General features: G+C 39.4%; 1 protein-coding gene across 1 annotated transcript in view; it reads left to right on the top strand.

Moving 5' to 3' along the window:
* The first annotated feature begins 367 nt into the window (after positions 1–367).
* The window catches only part of LOC135205649 (cadherin-related tumor suppressor-like), a 498,060-nt gene continuing 477,875 nt past the window's right edge, over positions 368–20,552 (top strand). The window contains exon 1 of the mRNA XM_064236470.1: positions 368–5,886. Within this exon, the coding sequence (XP_064092540.1) occupies positions 592–5,886 (5,295 nt within the window). The 5' untranslated portion in view covers positions 368–591. The remainder of the gene's footprint in view (positions 5,887–20,552) is intronic.

The following is a 20,552-nucleotide window of genomic DNA, read 5'->3' as shown; positions in this document are numbered from 1 at the left end:
ACTCTCTGTCTCTCTCTCTCTCTCTCTCTCTTTTATTAATATTCTTTCGTATTCAACAAATACTCCAATTGCCTCTCACTGGAGGCGTTCTTATGACCGAGTGGATATTAGAAGAGAGATCATTCGTATCTCTTTAGCCATTGTTATTTCCCTGAAGTTTTAGGGTAAATGAGGCAGGGCCTTTCAGGACGCGAACGGTGGACCAGACATTCCTAAATTCCTGAAGAGGGAGGTAGCAGCGCAGGCTGCTTCGAGGCGGGCGGGCGGGCGGGCGGGCGGGCAGCAGTGGCCCGGCGGATTGGGGTCTGTGATTGGCCACGGCGCGACTGCCCCGCCCCTCAGCCTCCTGGCGGTGGATCAGGTCTGCGCCGCCTCCAGTTGTTCTTATGAGGTGGTGAAGAAAGGAGCCATCGAAAGCTTTGCTCTTGGATCAGTTCGCGTTGGAAGTGTGTGAGTGAGTGATGATGTGTTGGTGTGGTGGGTGTTGTGGACGGGGGGATGCGTGACCATGCTAGGTGTCACACCACCGCGGGAGTGTGCAGGGGGTGATTTGCAGGGCGGCCCTCGACACCGGCACTGTTTGTCGGCCTTATGCCATCGGCCGTCGGCGCAGTGTCTTCTGCATCATCAACCGTGATGACGATCATCATGCACCCATCCATCATGCTCAGACTTGTGTTAGTGTTAGTTTTGCAGTGCCTATTGACTAATGGGCAAGGGCCGGGCCCTGGGCCCGGAGACTCGTTTCTTCCTGAGGGGGGAGTGAATCTCGATGATGATGAAGTGTTGGACAAAATGCAGTCCCGATCCGTCGATACGCGAGTCAAGTTCTCTGTGATGGAGGGGAACCCTGCCAATACTTTCGTGGGGGTTATTCCTCTGAAGCCAGGCTTCACCTACCGCTTCAACGAAGCCCCGAGGGAGTTCACTTTGAATGGCACTACTGGGGAGATAAGGACAACGGGTGTGTTGGACAGAGAGGCACTGGCCACCGATCGCTTCGACCTGGTGGTGCTCTCCTCGCAGCCCACCTATCCCATCGAGGTGCGCATCGTTGTCAACGACACCAACGACAATTCTCCCAGGTTCCCCGAGCCTTCGATTCACGTGTCCTTTTCCGAGAGTGCCAACGCTGGCACTCGTGTCATCCTGGATACGGCTACTGACGGGGATGCTGGCGACAACGACATCACAACCAACTACAAGATCATCGATGGCAACGAAGATAAGAAGTTCACGTTACAGGTGACCATCAATCCGTCGGGGGAGACGCCTTACCTCCACCTTGAGACCACGGGGAAGTTAGATCGAGAGACCAGGGCCAGTTACCAGCTCAATATCTCGGCTCAAGACGGTGGCTCCCCTCCAAGATTTGGATTCCTGCTAGTCAATGTTTCCATCCTAGATGTGAATGATAATCCGCCCATCTTCGATCACAGCGATTATATAGTCTCCCTGAACGAGTCTGTGTTGCCAGGGACGTCGGTGTTACAGGTACAGGCGACAGATAACGACATAGGTGACAATGCCAGACTCACATATTATTTGGCTGAATCGGAGACCCAGTTCAGTGTCGATCCGGAGACGGGCGTCATCAGCACGATGGAACCGCTTCGTTGTCAGCAGAACTGTCAGCAACTGCAGCCGTGTCCGAAGAGTTGTGTGTTTACAGTGTTTGCTCGAGATCACGGGTCTCCGTTGCAAGACGGAAGGACTTATGTCACTGTCAATTTGCTCGATGCTAACGATCACGACCCGGTAGTTAATTTTAGATATTTTCCTAACACTGCCGATTTTGCAACGGTGGATGAAGACGCTCAAAATGGCACGGTGGTGGCTGCCGTGTCCGTCATTGACGCCGACGAAGGGCCCAATGGTGAAACGGTTGTAGAAATAAGAGCTGGAAACGAACTCAATCATTTCAGACTCGAATCGAGTGGAGAATTGGATATTGTAAGAGTAGACGGAGTGCTAGATAGAGAGAAAATTCGTAAATATAACGTAACAATTGTAGCCACTGATAAGGGTACACCACCAAGGTCATCCACGGCGTTTTTGATCATCCATGTCAATGACATCAACGATCACAAGCCGGTATTTGAAAAGAGCGAGTATTCTGCAGTCCTAAGTGAGCTTGTTCCTATTGGCACTTACGTAGCCGGTATTACAGCAAACGACGAGGACACGGGGATCAATTCAGACATCTATTATTCCATCAAAGAGGATCAAGAGGAAAATCCTTGGTTCGAGATAGACCCACAGAGCGGATTAATTACAACGAAGGCGCTCTTAGACAGGGAAACAAAAGATTCAGTCGACCTCGAAATCATTGCAAAGGACGGAGGGCCTAATCCAAAGAGGGCAAACACCCATCTCAAAATATCTATCCTAGATGAAAACGACGAGAAACCAGCCTTCGAACAAGAGCTTATTAACACCAGTCTGTCTGAAAACACGCCTCCTGACACTCAGGTTGCAAGGCTTCTTGCAGTTGATCATGACCAAGGAACGAATGGCAGTGTTTCATATATGTTTGATGAAGATGTAGAACATAATTATCCAGGGGTCTTTGCTCTTGATGTCTTGTCAGGAGAGCTGAGGACGAAGATGCTACTCGACAGAGAGGCTATTCCCAAGTACGAAATTAAAGTCATTGCAAAAGATCAAGGAATTCCTCCCTTGTCATCAACCGCTACGGTTATACTTGATGTACAAGATGTCAATGATAACAGCCCCGAGTTTTATCCCCAACAATATTTTGTTCTTGTACCCGAGGATCTTCCTTTGAGTTCCTCTGTGATAAGAGTTTCCGCCACAGACAGAGATGCTGGAGAGAATGCAGTTGTTAGCTACGAGCTCAATGTAGGAGAGGAAAATGAAAATACTTTTGAAATTGATCAAGATACAGGAATTATTCGCCTGAGTGGTAGATTAAGTCATATAAGAAAAGCACAGTACCGTCTCACTGTGTCAGCCAGAGACAGAGGGGACAGAAAAGCAGTAGAGGATGCAACTGTGGATATTGTGGTGGAGAGCAATCAGATAGAACTACTGGAATTTCAAGAACAAGGAGGGTACAAATTCTCAATAGTAGAAGACCCTGGCAGAAAGGAGCCATCAATTGGCAGGGAAGTGGGCGAAGTTACAGTCCTCAACGCCGCTTCTGTAGGGGAGGTTAAGTATGCTATTGTTGCAGGCGATCCAGGCAAGGTCTTTGTCATTGACGAGAGGACAGGTACCATTAAAACTGCCAAAAGAATTGACAGAGAGCAGGCGTCTTCCTATACCTTACGAACGGTCGCTACCACCACATCTGCATATGGAAGAACTTGGGTCAACATTTCAGTCACGGATGTCAATGACAATCCTCCAAAATTCCCTTTGACCCGTGCGAATGCAAAGGTTGCAGAAAATTGGCCGGTGGGGCACCAGGTGTACTTGGCAAAGGCATACGACAGCGATTATGGTAGCAACAGCAAAATAGCTTACAGTCTGTCTAATAACCCGGACGAATACTTCGCCATATCCAGAAACAGCGGGATGATTTTCTTAAATAAACCTGTTAAGTACAGCAAGAACATGAAATTCGAATTAGAAGTCACGGCTACGGATGCAGGGACACCTCCGCTAAATTCCCGACAAATTGTTACCATTGAAGTCGAGGATGTCAACGACCACACGCCAATCTTCGAACACGGCTCCTACGAGACGTCGTTACTAGAATCAACGCCAGTCAATGACAGGTTCTTTGCCCTTACGGCTTCGGACGAGGACGACGGCCTAAACGGCTTCGTTTCCTACGACATCACAGAGGGAAATGAGGAGAAAAAATTCGGCATATTTCCAGATGGTTACCTGTACGTTAGGAGTGCCTTGGACAGGGAGGCGCAGGATTATTTTGCCCTCACAATCGTTGCCAGAGATCATGGTCAGCCTCCAAGGTCATCGACCGTGTCTGTGGTCATTCACGTCATCGATGAAAATGACAATTCCCCAGCATTTACAAACAAGACCTTCACATTCTACCTGGATGAAAATGAGCCGCCAGACACCTACGTTGGGAAGCTTACAGCAGTCGACAGAGATAAGGGAAGGAACGCAGAATTGACCTATTCCATCGCAACGAATCAAAATGACTTCATAGTCGACCCGAAGAGTGGATTCCTGAAAACAATCCGTTACTTTGACCGTGAACATCTCGTGAAAACGACTGGTATGGATTACATCTCGATGGAAGCGATCGTGTTAGATAACGGAATCACAAGACTGAGGGACAAGGCCAAAGTCAACATTTACATCACCGATGTCAACGACAATCCTCCAAAATTCTTGAGAAGACCTTACACAGCTCCAATACTCGAAGGGGCGGCTCTCAACACTCAGGTCATCCGAATCTCTGCCTCAGATGCTGACGAAGGGCTGAATGGTGACGTTGTGTACACTATCATCGACGGCAACGAAGAAGGGAGGTTCAAAGTGGACGAAACGACCGGACAGGTGACACTGGCAAAGAACTTGGATCGAGAAACAACACCGCGATACCTCCTGACGGTGGCAGCAGCCGATCTGGGAAGCCAACATCGTCTCTCGGCTACGGCTACATTGACCATCGATGTCCTGGACGAGAATGACAATGCCCCCGAGTTTACTCAGAGTGAGTCTGAGATTTACATTGCTGAAACGGAGCCAGTGAACACGGTGCTTGTCCAGTTCCAGGCTTCTGATGCCGACCTGAGGATGAACAAGGAGGTGTCTTTCATGATTGGAGGAGGTAACATGCAAGAGGCCTTTCGGATAGACACCAAAACTGGCATTCTGTACTTGGATAGGATCCTGGACTTCGAAAAACAATCCCTTTATCGGCTGAACATCACTGCTGCTGACGGAGGCACTCCGAGGTTGACCTCGACCATCTCTTTTGTAGTTCACGTGTTAGATAAAAATGACAACCCACCTGCCTTCCCTAACACAGACCTTTGGAGGAGGATCGAGGAGGGGATCCCACCCGACTCGTGTGTTGTGTCCGTCACGGCTGAGGATCCTGATTCTGGCGTCAATGGAAAGATCAAATACACCATCAAGAGCCAAGAGCCGCCAGGTATGCATTTCACAATCAACGACACGACAGGCGAAGTGAGAACACGACTCGACATCGACCGGGAATTTTCAGACACCTTTCGGTTGACTGTCGTTGCTACAGATCAGGCGGAGAAAATATCAGAGCGCCTGTCTGCGGAGAAACTCGTCACTGTGATTGTGGAAGACATCAATGACAACGCCCCTCAGTTCGTGTCTATGAACGCAGGTATTCTGAAGGAGGGGTCTCCCGCAGGTACAGAAATCATGAGGGTGTCCGCCCGTGACCTTGATGCCAATACGAACGGCCTTGTCGCATACGAAATGGTGGGTGGCAATCAGGACATATTCAGCCTCGACCGCAAAACCGGAGCCCTCCGACTGGCACGGATGGTCACGTCCCCTGAGATCACCTACAGCGTGACCGTGAGAGCCACAGACGAGGCCGTGCAGTCGCAGAGGAAATCTTCGGACGCGTACCTGACGATCCTCAGCCAGTCGTCCCAGGAGGGGCCTCAGTTCTCGCAGGAGTCCTACTCGGGATCAGTGATGGAGAGCTCGAGCATTGGCACCTCTGTCGCCACAGTGAGTGCCACGCTGGGCTCTGACAACCCTGATGACATCACCTACTACGTGGTGAACGTGACTGACGCGGACGGCGTGAGTGTTGACCGCCTCTTCGCTGTGCAACAACAAGGAGTAGTTGCCACGGCGGAAGTGCTCGACAGAGAAGAAGGTTCCGAAACTTACGTAGTCACTGTTGCCGCTGTCGTCATGAAGGGAGACACGCCCAGGCTTTCAACAACTCAGGTAAGTCACGAAAATGGACGTCTGTTTCAAAAACTATTCATTTCACTATCAGTAAGAACAACTTCCTGTCATGGTCAAATATAATGTAGAAAATACATATTCTGTCAGAAAACAAATATATATATATTATATATACATACACACACACACACACACACACACACACACATATATATATATATATATATATATATATATATATATATATATATATATATATATATATATATATGAGTAATATGCAGTGTCTTTCGTAAACAACCAATTCTATTTCGATAAGACAAGTGTTTCAGTGTGTAATCTGTCAAAAAAGCTTTTTTTTCTACCACATTATTGAAATATGTATTTCATTTCACTACCTCAGTGGAATTTTTAAACAATGTGGTTAACGGTCGCAGTTCTATATAAAACTCAAAATTATGTGTTTTAATTCTTAATTAGAAATGAAATTTACCCAAGAAAAAAATAATAGAATAACAACATTTGTTCATGCCCCAGATTCAGGTAATTTCGATGTCGAAAAAAAACCTGAATAAATATTTTGCTCGCCATGGAGAGATGGTACTGATTTTCGTAATTTAAAAAGTGTATAGTGCCACCGTCTTACTTAGGATTATACTTACGCGTATTTTCGAAACACATTGTTGGTAAAGTCACTCTGTTCCAATTATTATTTTTCCGAGAATGTAAACAAATAGGGGCACTCATATCCACCTAAAACACAGGCAATTCAAAATTTCGCACGGGAAACTTTTATGTACGTTTTCATCATAATATTCCTTTCGTGACAAAATTATAAATTCCTAACTGATAAAGATCAAATAAAATGTACTATGTCATCTTGAATTTATTAGCAGATTACATATATGTGCATATATTATATATATATATATATATATATATATATATATATATATATAATATATATATATGTGTGTGTGTGTGTGTGTGTGTGTGTGTGTGTGAACTTCACTTAAAATATTTTTTTCCTCTTTGCTCAATTCGTTATAAAACTACGTTTTTCATTATTAGGTTAGTTATGAAATCCATTTCATTTTGCTAAACCAGTTTTAAAGACCAGGTTTAAAAAGGCTAATGATAAAAAAATTGTTTCCAAGTGCTAATTCTTCCACAATAAACAAACAAATCTTTCATTGCCAAACATATGATGAGAAGCAAACGAACAAACAAACCCTGCTTTGGTCATAACATCCTTCCGCTTAACAAAAAAAACAAAAAACAAAAAATTACACATACGTCGTACACAGGTGAAGGGGAATTGAAAACATGCAAGTTAGCGCACATAAAAGAACATCTCAGTTTTAAATACTTGAATTTTATTTTACAATGGAAACAAAAGTGTTTCAACATCAGGAAGCTCAATTAGTATACATATATATATATATATATATATATATATATATATATAGATTATATATATATATATATATATATAGCGTGTATGTTTAATATGCACACGACTAAATGACCTATAGCCTGATTTACTTATCATTATGATAATGTAAGGTTTTAAAAAAATTAACAATATTTTTTTATTATTTATGGTTTTCATATTAAAACGCTGTGCAACTGATACTATAATATTTATGAGTAACATAATAGTCCGTTGTACAGCACTGACTGCATGTTCAAGATATTTGTCCAATATTACTGCTATGATTTGAATTCGATATTCATTGCTTACCGGTTCATATTCATATATAGTCTACTTCTCTATTTTCATGGGGGCATATGGGGTACAGTATAAAAAATTTTAAGCAAAATATCACTATGCCTCAGTTAAATAAAAACGAGAGAGAGAGAGAGAGAGAGAGAGAGAGAGAGAGAGAGAGAGAGAGAGAGATGAATGTAAAATAGGCCTTACGCTGTCTTCCGTTCTTTCTCCCTAATCTCAGAGAAACGTGACCTTCATATTCCCTCTTACACACACACACACGCACACACACCTTCCTCCCTTACTTTGACATCAAGGGATTAGGATAGAAGATTATGGGGGGTGGATGAGAGGCGGAGTAGGGTCTAAATGTCAGGTGGTTGCTGAGAAAGATTTGGTTACCGAGACAGGTCGACTGTCCTCCTCATTCATCGGTGGGAGCTTAATTTATATTTTATTTCAGTGTTGCCATTTTTGCTTTGCAAAGTAACAATCACATTCACACAGTGGATAGTAATAGTTTAGCAAGCTTGAATTTAAATAATAAGTAAACTGAATTTATATTATATATTAATAATATACATGTTTCACATCTGCAACTGACATTCGCAATCAAAGTAGTTATATATATATATATATATATATATATATATATATATATATTATATATATACAATATATATATTATATTATATATATATATATATATAATATATATAGTTTAGTTAGTTATAATTACATTGATTGCGAAATGTCAGTTACAGAATATAGTGCGGTCAGAATGAAAGATTTATATAGTTAATATAAAATCAATATTGTGTGTTTAAGCAATTTCAAATACTTTTCTACTGCAAAAACACTTAAACACACATCGACGCCATTTTGGCAGTGCCTAGTTACCGAAGGCAAGTGGTACCGATGTTGTGACTGAGCTTATGACCCTGGGTCTTGCCTGGGGTATTCTCGAAAACTTGGTCAAGAACAGTTTTGCGATCGCTATGAAATAAAAGCCCCTTTTCTTATTTTCTTTTAACATTCGTTTGCTCTAAGAACGAATTTCCATTAGAAATAATTCGGGGCGTAAATCGAAAATAAACTGCTATTGTGCATACGCGCGCTCTCTCTCTCTGGATAGTGTATATATATATATATATATATATAATATATATATAATATATATATATATATATATATATATATTATTATATATATATATTATAGGTGGATGCGTCTGTATGGGAGAGGGTAGTACTTTCTAGAACATAACAAAATTATATAAGTGAGACGACGCAATTTAGAGTTACGCATTAATACTGTTTATATAAATTTTTTTTTTTCGAGAGGACAACACAGTCTTTCGATGCAAACGTTTACATTATCTCAGACGATAACGATAATTTCATTATATACTGGTTACGTAATTTATTTGATGATTATATTTATTTGCTTATACATGTCACTTCCTGTGTGTGTGTGTGTGTGTGTGAGAGAGAGAGAGAGAGAGAGAGAGAGAGAGAGATATAGATAGAGAGAGAGAGAGCTGACTCTGTGGGCTAGATTTTCTACGAGAAGCTGAATCTGATTAGTGACAATATGCAAATTAACTTCTTAGAAAATAATTTAAAATGAACGGCTGAAGCATAACAACAACTGTTGTTAGGAATGTTTTCACTTGAATTTAATTTGAAATTCGTTTCATATGTAATGTCATACTTATAGAGTGAGCTTGAAATTTAATTCCCTATTGTCATTCAGCTATTTCGATGAATGATCCTAAATTACAGTTGGTGCCAGTTCCTACTCTAAGAGATGATAAATCTGCTTCAAATTCCGAAAGTATCACACGCAAAAAATAAGTATAGAATTGGGTAAAAAAAAAAAAAAATTCAATTCACTGGAATTCTAATGTAAATCCTATATTTCTAATTAAAAACAGATTTGCTTACGATAATATCTTATCCTCAACTGACATGCTATGGAACGCTCCCTCTTCAAGGTTCCTTTCGTAATTATATCGACTGTCCTTAATCATTGTGGAAATATCCAATGTCCTAAATCTTACACATTAATTTTAAAGCATTATAAAAAAAATAGCCAAAAATCTTTGAGTTTCTCTGAGGAGCTATGCAGTCCTTTTGGTCAGAGAGAGAGAGAGAGAGAGAGAGAGAGAGAGAGAGAGAGAGAGAGAGAGAGAGAGAGATTCCTGGAATATAGGGCTTTATAAGTAGATCCGACTCAATTGGGGGGTCTGTATAAAAGAGGATTGTTGGCTGAATAATCCCGTCTCTGACTCAGCAACAAATTAGCCTTTGCCCATTCCACGAATCCCATGATGCCGAGTCTCTCTCTCTCTCTCTCTCTCTCTCTCTCTCTCTCTCTCTCTCTCTCTCTCACTAACATTTGATACATGCACCTGTGTGACTGACATTTCGCGTTATTGTGTTGGTAGAGTTATGCAGTAAGTCTACGGGGTTTATATACGTATTTATGTATATATGTATATATATATATATATATATCTATATAGATATATATATATATATATATATAATATATATATATATATATATAAAACCACAATTAGGTACAGATATTTCATGTGTTAAATATGCACTTAGTACGTGGTCTATATTCTTAGAGTGGCGACTTAAATCACTTAAATATCCTTTTGAATAGATTAAAAGGATATTCACTTCTACCAACATTAAAATGACCACAAACAATGCCAAATGACACCATAACAAACTAGTTGGACCAGATGACCAAACACCATTACGAAGTAAACAAACCTACGGACGAAGGTTTAAAACATTCCCTGTAACAAATAAAACGCCATTGTAGCATATTCTGGCTGTTTCGTTATTCTTCAAGAATATGTATCTATTCCCTATTCTCTTATTTCCGGGTCTCTGTCTTCGTGTTACCAATATGCTCATTACAAAAGGGCCTGGAATCATCTCCGCTGTAAATATCAGTCGCATTATTATTATTATTATTATTATTATTATTATTATTATTATTATTATTATTATTATTATTAAGTAACTGAACTTTGGAATTCTGTTTAATTTCAGTTTTCTCCTTTTCATAGTATATACTTATTATCCACTAGGTCTGGGCTAGATATGGGCACTAAATGGGCATAGTAACTTTGTCACAAAAAGCAGAAACTGTAACTGTTGTCACCTTAAGCAAGGGAAAACGTCCATAATAATAAATAAATAAATAAATAAATGACTGAAAAAGCACATGTAAATAATTAACTAATATGTAAATAAATAGGAAAACAGTGAAAAAAACAACAAATAAATAAACACTACCAGTTATCATAAGCCAATCAGGCACTAGAGTGCCGTGTAAAAAAAAAAAACTGATATAGCAATTTAGATATCCGAAGTTGATACCACAAAAGCGATGTCTATAAGGTCCTTGTCCAGGTAAAGAGACATAGCCCAGACCATAGGGGGTATGGGAAGAGGGGGAGGGGTGAGTGAATGTCTTCAGAAGATAAGAGTTGGGTATGGATGGAGTGGAAGGGGAAGGGGGGAGGGGGCAGTTGTTCCCTACTGGAAACCACTCCCTGCATGCATGCAAATCCATTGTCGGCCTGATGGATTCAGCTGACAAGTCTGGAGCGAAGAGGGGGAGGGGGGAAATTTGAGAGAGAGAGAGAGAGAGAGAGAGAGAGAGAGAGAGAGACGTCTGGTATTTATGGAGAAGACGGATGGGGAAGGTGACTGAACTGTCTGTCACTGAAAGAGGTGTGAGAAGGAATCTTAAGCTTTTAACGTTTACATTTTCAATCGCATATTACTACTTAAAGGTCCCCGATGTGACAAATACAAAGAAAAATTATTTACCCACAAAACAAGCTGAGAAAAATCTCTGATTTTATCCAAATCCATTTTCTTTTCCTTACCAATACTGTGTATGGTCCGTATTATCTTCCTGGCTGAACGGTATTTAAAAACCAGTAAATCTAGCAATCAGTAACAACCTTAGTTCCCGCACAAGAGGACACAACAGATCATTCAACACTGCATTGAAGGAAAGATTCACTGAATGTATGTAAAATATAAAAAATTTTGTGGACATTATTTTGGCCACAGCTTTCTCTCTCTCTCTCTCTCTCTCTCTCTCTCTCTCTCTCTCTCTCTCTAGGTGGGTGGTAATCTTCTGGCGGAAAGGGTTTAAGAAGGATAAAAGCCAAGAAGCCGAGATTAGCTTGGTATTAACGTGGGTAGGAAGAAATGTCAACAAGTCTAATGAGCCCTATGTTTGCTTTATTGTCCCAAAAAGCGTTATTTTAAATGTTTCAAATTTTATTCGACAACAGGTAAACAAGTCTGTTCCGAGTACCAAATTCCAAATCATTGTTACCAATGCTATTATAAATTGTCATCGAAGTCGTTACAAAAACTACAGTGGTCTTGGGGAAGGTTAGAGAGAGAGAGAGAGAGAGAGAGAGAGAGAGAGAGAGAGAGAGAGAGAGAGAGAGAGAGGTGAGTGGGGCGGATGTCGATTCTCACAGTATAATGTATTCATCTGCCATGTGATACCACTTTTTAAGTAAGAGTGAGCTTTAAAAAAATTGCATGGCTTTCAAGGAAACTAAGAGAGAGAGAGAGAGAGAGAGAGAGAGAGAGAGAGACAGAGGCGAAAGGCGCATTAAACCCTCACTTCCAATGCTAATCTTCGAGGTGGTTCCCCCACCTTCTTCATTGTACTTTTGGAACTTGAGAATCTAGACGAAAATGGAACAGTGTATCACTATATGTATGTTATCGTATGTTTGCTTCCTAGACCTTCTCTTTTAGCCTTTTCTCTGACAGGACGATCTCGTTATGCCATAAGGCATACTTTTCTAATACAAGAACATTCGTTAGTCCCATTCGCTTCCTTCTTTATTAATTGAATGCAGATGGGATGAGCATCTAAGTTTCCCTCATGTCAGACCAACGCGATTTTGTTTTTAAATAATGTAGCCTCTTTTATAAATCATAAAATGTATAGTATTTTGTCCGTTAAACTTGGAGAATAGAAGTAGACCATAAGCCCTCATAAATCTTTTCATAAATCCTGACACATCATCAAATAAAACTCCCAAGATACAACCAAATATGTTTGAATTTTTTAATATATATTCACGCAGTTCAAGAACTGCAGTCATACTGAACATTCCATGAAACCAATTATACTCTTAAAATCGCAGTGCCATTCATGTATTGGAAACGTGTGTATCTGTAGGCTGCCACAGCTTCAATTTCATACTTGAACCATTCATTAATTCCCAGAATTTACGAGGTGCATTACCAAATCAAAATTTCAATTAAACAGCTTTATTCTTTTTAAAAGACGAAAGAATATATATAACCAATAATTATAAATGGCCGTTTGGTAATTATAATTAACAATGGAACCATAAGCCACCGGATAATGAACTCAAAAGACGTCAAATTCAAATTAAAAAAAGTTTATTGATATATGGATACATCAAATGGGATGCATTAGCATGCTAATGAATCCCCCCCCCAAAAAAAAAAAATATATATATATTATTACCATGCTCCTTTATCTATTCTAGCAAAATCTTGGAAACTTGTTAACACTCAAATGACGTGGCTATACATAGTTTGGAAGTTTACATTACCAAGGATCACATAAAGGAAAATTAAGAGGTAATTCTATACGCTTTGTACGGTACAAATAGCAACCAATAGATGGCATTAACGGCATATTTCATAACGTTAGGTGGGTTATTACAAGGTATAACTAGATCTCCTAACCCCTCTACTGAAAAATTTGACAGACCTGCAAAACTGTGGGGAAGTAAATTCGTTTCCAATTGAATTGTGGTTTCACACATTCTATGGTATCAACAGGTTCGAAAAAGTAATCAAGACCCGAATGAGAAAAATAAACAAATAAATAAATAAATAAATAAATAAATAAATAAATAAATCTTTTAAATCTCAATCGCTCCGAGAAACTGGGATTTCTTTTTCTCCTCCCTACCTCTCTGCTTGTTCTTGTTTCCATTAAGTATTTGTTTAATGGTGATATGAAATACACGGCAGACAGATTTGTCAGAAATGCATTCAGTAGCGAAGATCAAAAGATTATTATGACATAATTTACGATTAATTTGATGCGCAGTCAATTGTTTCATTCTCAATGTAATTGGCATTCGGTATTGCAACTGTTATATATTTTCTTTAATACAATTATCTATTGATTTTATGATACAATTAACAATTTAATCTAAAAGAATTTGAGGTGACTGAGATTTCATTGCTCATCATAATACTACTGCAGTAATTATCGGCAACAAATTCGTTACTACCAATAATTGCTATCAGTATCTATAAACGTGAAACTTAGAAAATAACTACATTGTTTAACACCCCGTACCGGTATAAGACCGTCAGTGCACCTCACGCGGTGCTCTGTAGGCATTACTTCAGGTTCTTTGCAGCATCCCTTCGGGCTAGCTGCATTCCATTTCATTCCCTTTACTGTACCTCCGTTCATATTCTCTTTCTTCCGTCTTACTTTCCACCCTCTCCTGACAACTGATTTGTAGTGCAACTACGAGGTTTTCCTCCTGTTATTCCTTTCAAATCTGAATACTTTTAATTTCCCTTTCAGCGCTGAATCACTTTATTGTTGTTTTTGATTAAGCTGACCTTGTGTTAGCACGGGCTCTTGCTCACCGAGCAGGCCGTAGTTTTGTAATCCATTCCATTCCATTCCATACAATGTGTTATATAAAATAGCCAAACTAATAATTAATTCTAATGATAACCCACTGTTTAGCGCTAAATTCACTTAAAAACAATGATCTTTTTCTCTTACATTTCTGGCACCGTTGGGACAAGTAATTGTTTGAACTAGTCTTCTGGGGCTAGCCGCAAACTGCATAATTTTGCATACCTTGGCGGTGTCAAATTTCGACATATTTCACTGTCGTTTTTTGGATCCCTTATTTTTAATGTAAAAGGAGCTGCATAATGCATATTTATAGTCACTTATTCCCTGGTGTGGTGTAGCTTTATAACTCATGATGGGCCTCACGAAATTCCGCCCCAAATGTCTTTCCTGTGCTGTCACTTGCACGACACAAATCCCCGCTGGTCTCCAGCCTTCCTTCCGTCTCGGGATTCTCATACAAGTAGGTCTATCTGTCTTCCAGTCTGTCTCCCTGCCGTACCCAGCTGACACTATCAGGTGCTCTTTATTACTAACACATAAAAAATCTATTGATATTATGAACAACCAAAACCCACCATGAGAGACATCTTTTACATAATAACCAACAACTTGGTTATAATCAGCAACCCCAACGTTACGTTTATTATCAACTCCCGTTTATGGGTACTGATTCATGAATGCATTGCAGAAATTGTATTTATAATGCTACAAATTTTGGCTCTCTCAAATCATCATCAATCGCCTTAAATAAATTCATTGTAATGCAGATGCAAATTATTTTCCAAATACAATCCGAAAAAACAATACCACTATTCTATTATTCACAACCTTTCTTTATGAACCTCTTGACTTCTTGTTTCGCACAAATACCTGTTGTTACTCGTACCAAAACCAGCGTTCTGTCGTAAGTGTCTTGTCCTAAGAAGATTGAACTACGCTACTACAGCAACCCCATCCCTACGCCCTTATAGCTGGTCACGGGACCTGATGCATCAATGGTTGCTATCTTCCATTGTTGGCCAGTCTTAAAAATACAGACCAGACCTCACAATAAATATTCTTATATTTATCCATCTCAAAATCACGCAAAATATTGGTCTCAATAATGAAACAAGTTTTATAACTGAAGTAAAAACTATGATCTTTTCAAGTAAAGTAAATAAAAACCTGTCGTAATAATAATAATAATAATAATAATAATAATAATAATAATAACGCATTTATGAAGGCTGATAATACCAGGGTAGATTAACACTTGTACCCTACTACCCCGGCCCTGGGGCCACTACTCCGACACCCATCCCTTTTTACTACGGATGTTCCCCCCACCCCATTCCTGAGGTCACGGGTTCTTGGAAATGGCAAAGAAATTGAATTATTCCCTCCATTATCAGTTTCCTTTTCACTGGACTTCTGTATCACTATAATGCTGACGCGATGTTAATACGTCAATTACGCTCACGATTCGGCTGGAAAATTACCATCATGATCGTGTAATTGCGCGGGATTCCTTCTATGATACTTTATTACACTTTTTTTTTCTTTTTTTTTTTTTTTTTTTTTTTTGTTTTCTCGAAGAGACAGGAATAAAAAAAAAAAAATGGGGGAAGTAATGAAAACACGTTAATTCCTATTTTCGCACAGGATGACTACCGTATGCTAAACACGCATCACCGCCGCCTTTGGGATCTGCAACGGACGTGCGCATTGGGTAGGGACAGGACCTCAGGACCCTCTCTCTGAGTGGGGGTCGTGGATGGGTGGGTTGATGGGTGGGCATGAGTTGAGTGGGGAGGGGGGGAGGGGGAGGTAGGTGCGTCTTCAATTTTCGGTGGCTGAAATCATGTTAGGAAGACTTCAGCTCGTCTTCTGTCTATTACATGTTTTAGAAGTCGATTCCGCCACTGCAGGGAAAAAAAATGACTAGCGTCTATCGTCGGAACACCGAGTGGTCCATTTTGCTGTGAAAAGCGGCGGGATTTTCGACTGTAAAGAAGGAAATGGGTGAGGCTTGCGAAGATCGTGCCAAACCCGCGTGTGTCGCTAAAGTTCATTCCACCTTTAACCAAGACGAGATTATCAACGATTTATATGTATTTACAATACCCTTGTTTTTCAATTCAGATTGAGCCATTATAGTGCCAAGCTCTCGTTGTCGTTAAGAGTCACCCAGCTATGCAATGGAAGAGGATTAACGCCCTTGCAACCGCCAATCCATTCGGGAATCGTGGGAGGAAGTAGGTCGTTAGTTGAGCAAGTAAAAGTAATCATGAGAGGGAGGTTAAAACGTGCCCAAATAATGCTACTGCAGAAGGATTATCCACCCTCCTCCCTCCCCTACCAATGCCCCCTCTTTTCCGTAAAAAAGGGGGTTAAAATCATGGATTCTAACATTCTCAAAATGAGTGATTCTCTCACGAAGAGGCAGCCTGATGCTTCGGCGAGTCTGCGCACACACGAGTCTCTCTCTCTCTCTCTCTCTCTCTCTCTCTCTTTCTCTCTCTCTCTCCAATGAGTTCCAGGACAGATATTCCGTTGGGTATTTCTGTTCCTCTCTCAGAGATTAGACGGGCCAAAAATCCAACGCAATATTTTTGTTGTAATAACTAAAAACAGGAAAAAAGATGTGGGCTTTATTCTATGTAATTTCTGGATGGGTTTTCAGCCGAGAAGCCTAGTTTTTACAATGGATGGTTGTTTGCCTTATGAAAGTAAAGAAAAAGAAAGAGCATGTATGAATGCACGTATGTATGTATATGTATGATATATATGATATATATATATATATATATATATGTGTGTGTGTGTGTGTGTGTGTGTTATATATATATGTGTGCATATATGTTATATATATATATGTGATTTATATAATATACTATATATGTATATATTGTTGATATATATATATATATGTAATCTGTATGATATATATATATATTAGATATATATGTATATATAGTATGGTATATATTATATATGTATATATAATATATATAATATATTATATTATTATATTATATATTTTCTAGACATTGTCATTTAATTATTTATCGTAAACATTTTTCTTGGAAGTGAAAGAAAAGAAGTATAAAAACAGCATACTTTAAAACATCCCTAAATGAACCAAAAAAATTGCTATTCGAGATATTCAGTTCACTGAAACTTTAAAAAATGATTTCTAGTATAGAATTACCTTAATTTTAAATATGCACTATTTTAGGTTGATTCCGTTAAATCCATGGCCTTTTCGCTTCATTTCTAAAAATGTGAATTTATATTTTACCTAAGATAATTTTATCTTCCTCACTGATACCAGTTACAGTTACGCAAACAAAAGTTTATGAGAAGAAGTCAAATTACATGATTGTTTTTGTTGTTATTTGCAATAGCAACTGCTGTTGTTCTTAATAACAGGATTGACTCGCAAATAAAATTACGAATGTAACGCGTTTTGTCTACACCAGTACGAATCTTATTTAAATATTGGATGAAATTGTAATAATAAAAAACATTTTATATAACGACCATCTAGCTTTTTTAGTGCCTTTTATTTCAAGATAATCTAATGTTATTTAGTTTGGCATAATCTCAAGTAACCTCATCTCACCTCACCTATAATGATGTGTAATAGTACATACATATACTTTACCAATGGTGTAATCTCTGTTTCGTTTAATTTCTTTTGACTGGAAAGTATCTCTAAATTTAATATTCGCTGCAGTCATACACTTTCAATCATGCATTCTTAAATCTACTAATAGTAGCTCCATATAACTGAATCTCTGAGTATATGTATGTGTAAGTGTGTGTATATGTACGTACTCTTATTTCTCGTCAAAACAAATCATATGCATATACCGCATGAACTATTCTGATTCAAAGGAGCACTGCATTATTTGCATAGCACGAAAATCCACGCAATCACTTAACCTAACTTTATAGAGGATACAGGCGGTAAGTTAAAACCGAGGTATTTCCTTTCACTTGGGAGGATCCAGTTTACCAACCACTACGTTCTTTCGTTCTTTTCGTTAAGGAAGAGAGTCTAATTCCAACTTTCGTCCCTTTATTTCAACATGGAAGAGACTTCGATTCCATATTCTCTTTTGACTCTGTCGTGGAAAGCGATAGAATTCCTTAACTGCCTCTTCCTTACGCTTGGAGAAAGATCTAATCCCTTATTCTCTCGGAATTTTCGCCGGAGATCAGAATGCAATTCCTTAATGGTCTCTTTCTTACACCACGAGCAAGGATCCAATTCCCAGCCCTCTCCTCTCGCCGTGGAAAGGAATGCAATACCCAAATCGTCTCTCTAGTTCGCTATGGAATAGTATCAAATTCCTTAAACTGATCTGGAAAACCCTTCGGCATCGGTGATCCACCAAAGTGAGTGGAATCCCATGAAGAGTGTGTGTTTTAAATTTTTAGTAGGTGTTATGGTCTTATTCACGATGTTAATCTTTAGTCTTTATTTTAAGACAAGTATGTCGATCACTTTGCAGGGAAATAGAGTACTGGAGAGAGAGAGAGAGAGAGAGAGAGAGAGAGAGAGAGAGAGAGAGAGAGAGAAGTCGTTTTCTTGTTGTTATGATATATGAGATTAAAATTAAAGGCTCAAACAGATATTTTCTTTTCGAAAATAAAATTCATACTGAGGAATGTACGGAGAGAGAGAGAGAGAGAGAGAGAGAGAGAGAGAGAGAGAGAGAGAGAGAGAGAGAGAGGCTATCCTCGGACACTGACAGTGACGAATTCTACGCTATTCGTTTTTTCTTATCAGTTTCTGACTCTCATAAACAATAGTTGACGGTAGGAAGAAACTGCTCAGAAGACGATGAAAGAAAACGGAGAAGAAAGAAAACATGCCAAGAAGGAATAGAATATATACGTTTTTGGAACATATAATAATAATAATAATAATAATAATAATAATAATAATAATAATAATAATAATAATAATAAATGTAGTATGAAGGGGCGAAGCAAAAACAAATATAACTAGATTTCGGTACTACCACTAGCACAGTTACTCTGCTTAATAACATAAGACCTAAAATTCCATTGAAGAAAGACGAGTACTCTCTCTCTCTCTCTCTCTCTCTCTCTGAAAGATGATCGGCCGCCTCCTTTCCTGGCGTGCGATGAATTGCATAATGGGTTAGGTTAGGCTGGGGAGCCAACGATCGTCCCGTATTTGGGATGCAGGGCGAGGAGGTAAATAATCGTATTTTTTATCTAAAAATCTATAACTATGTTTGCGTCCGTGTGTTTGTTAATAAAGTGTCTGCGAGCGCGTAAAAAATATGAGCCTGTAACAAGTTAACAATTTGAAGGAGCTTAATGTTAGACTTGTGCAAAGTACAGTGCATTTTAATTGTCCTGTCAAAAATAAATTGAAAGCTTTATGTGTAAACACATTGAAAGCGATATATAGTATATATATATATATATATATATATATATATATATATATATATATATATATATATACGAACAGACAAATTATAAAATCATTCACATGTATTAATATAAACAAAAATGAAGGATCTTTTTAATACTATGAATAAAAGACCTCATTTAAATACCAAGGTGCATCTGCAGGAATAGTCTAATGATAATATTAACAACACGATCGAAAGCTGAAATGGTTTGTGCCATGGGAACCTAAGCTGACCAGTGACGAGGCACTTGTAATAGACCGAATAATCTCCATTAGATATGTACTTAGTAATGGATGTATGTCCAGATGGGGGTGTGGCAAATGAATGTGTAGCCTAATGAATACCCCTGTGTAGGTTCACCTGATGAATGGGGATGCGTACCCAATGGGTATGTAGCCTAATGGGGGTACGGGAATGCCATTCCACTTCGCATGCCATATGGGCAGTGACCTCTCGTGGGAAGCGGAAGGGAAAAATATGGTTTGTGTAAAGAAGTCATTTCGGGAATTAAGAATAACCGATGGGTTCGTGGTGTTCTCAGTTGGAAGTCGGGGGGCGGGTTTGGGTTGGGGGGCGGTGTTCGTTCAGGTATCGACAAAGATTTTCACTAGGTTTGCCAGTTTGTTTATTTATTCATTCATTTATTAATTGATGGAGGGAGGGTGGTGGATAGTTGCATTCCCGTGACTTGCCTCTATTCAAGATGGCGGTTTCTCATCACTTCAGAAGATCCGGGCTTGCTTAGAGAGCCTTGCCCGTCTTGGCTCTTCACCACAAAAATCACTGGGGAGAAAAGGTGAGGGCTTGAAGTTCATGGAATTTTGTGAATCTCAACATGT

This window comes from Macrobrachium nipponense, chromosome 24 (assembly GCF_015104395.2).
Source record: "Macrobrachium nipponense isolate FS-2020 chromosome 24, ASM1510439v2, whole genome shotgun sequence".
Classification (NCBI taxonomy): domain Eukaryota; kingdom Metazoa; phylum Arthropoda; class Malacostraca; order Decapoda; family Palaemonidae; genus Macrobrachium; species Macrobrachium nipponense.
The sequence above is the reverse complement of the archived record's forward strand: the minus strand, read 5'-3'. Positions and strand labels throughout refer to the sequence as shown.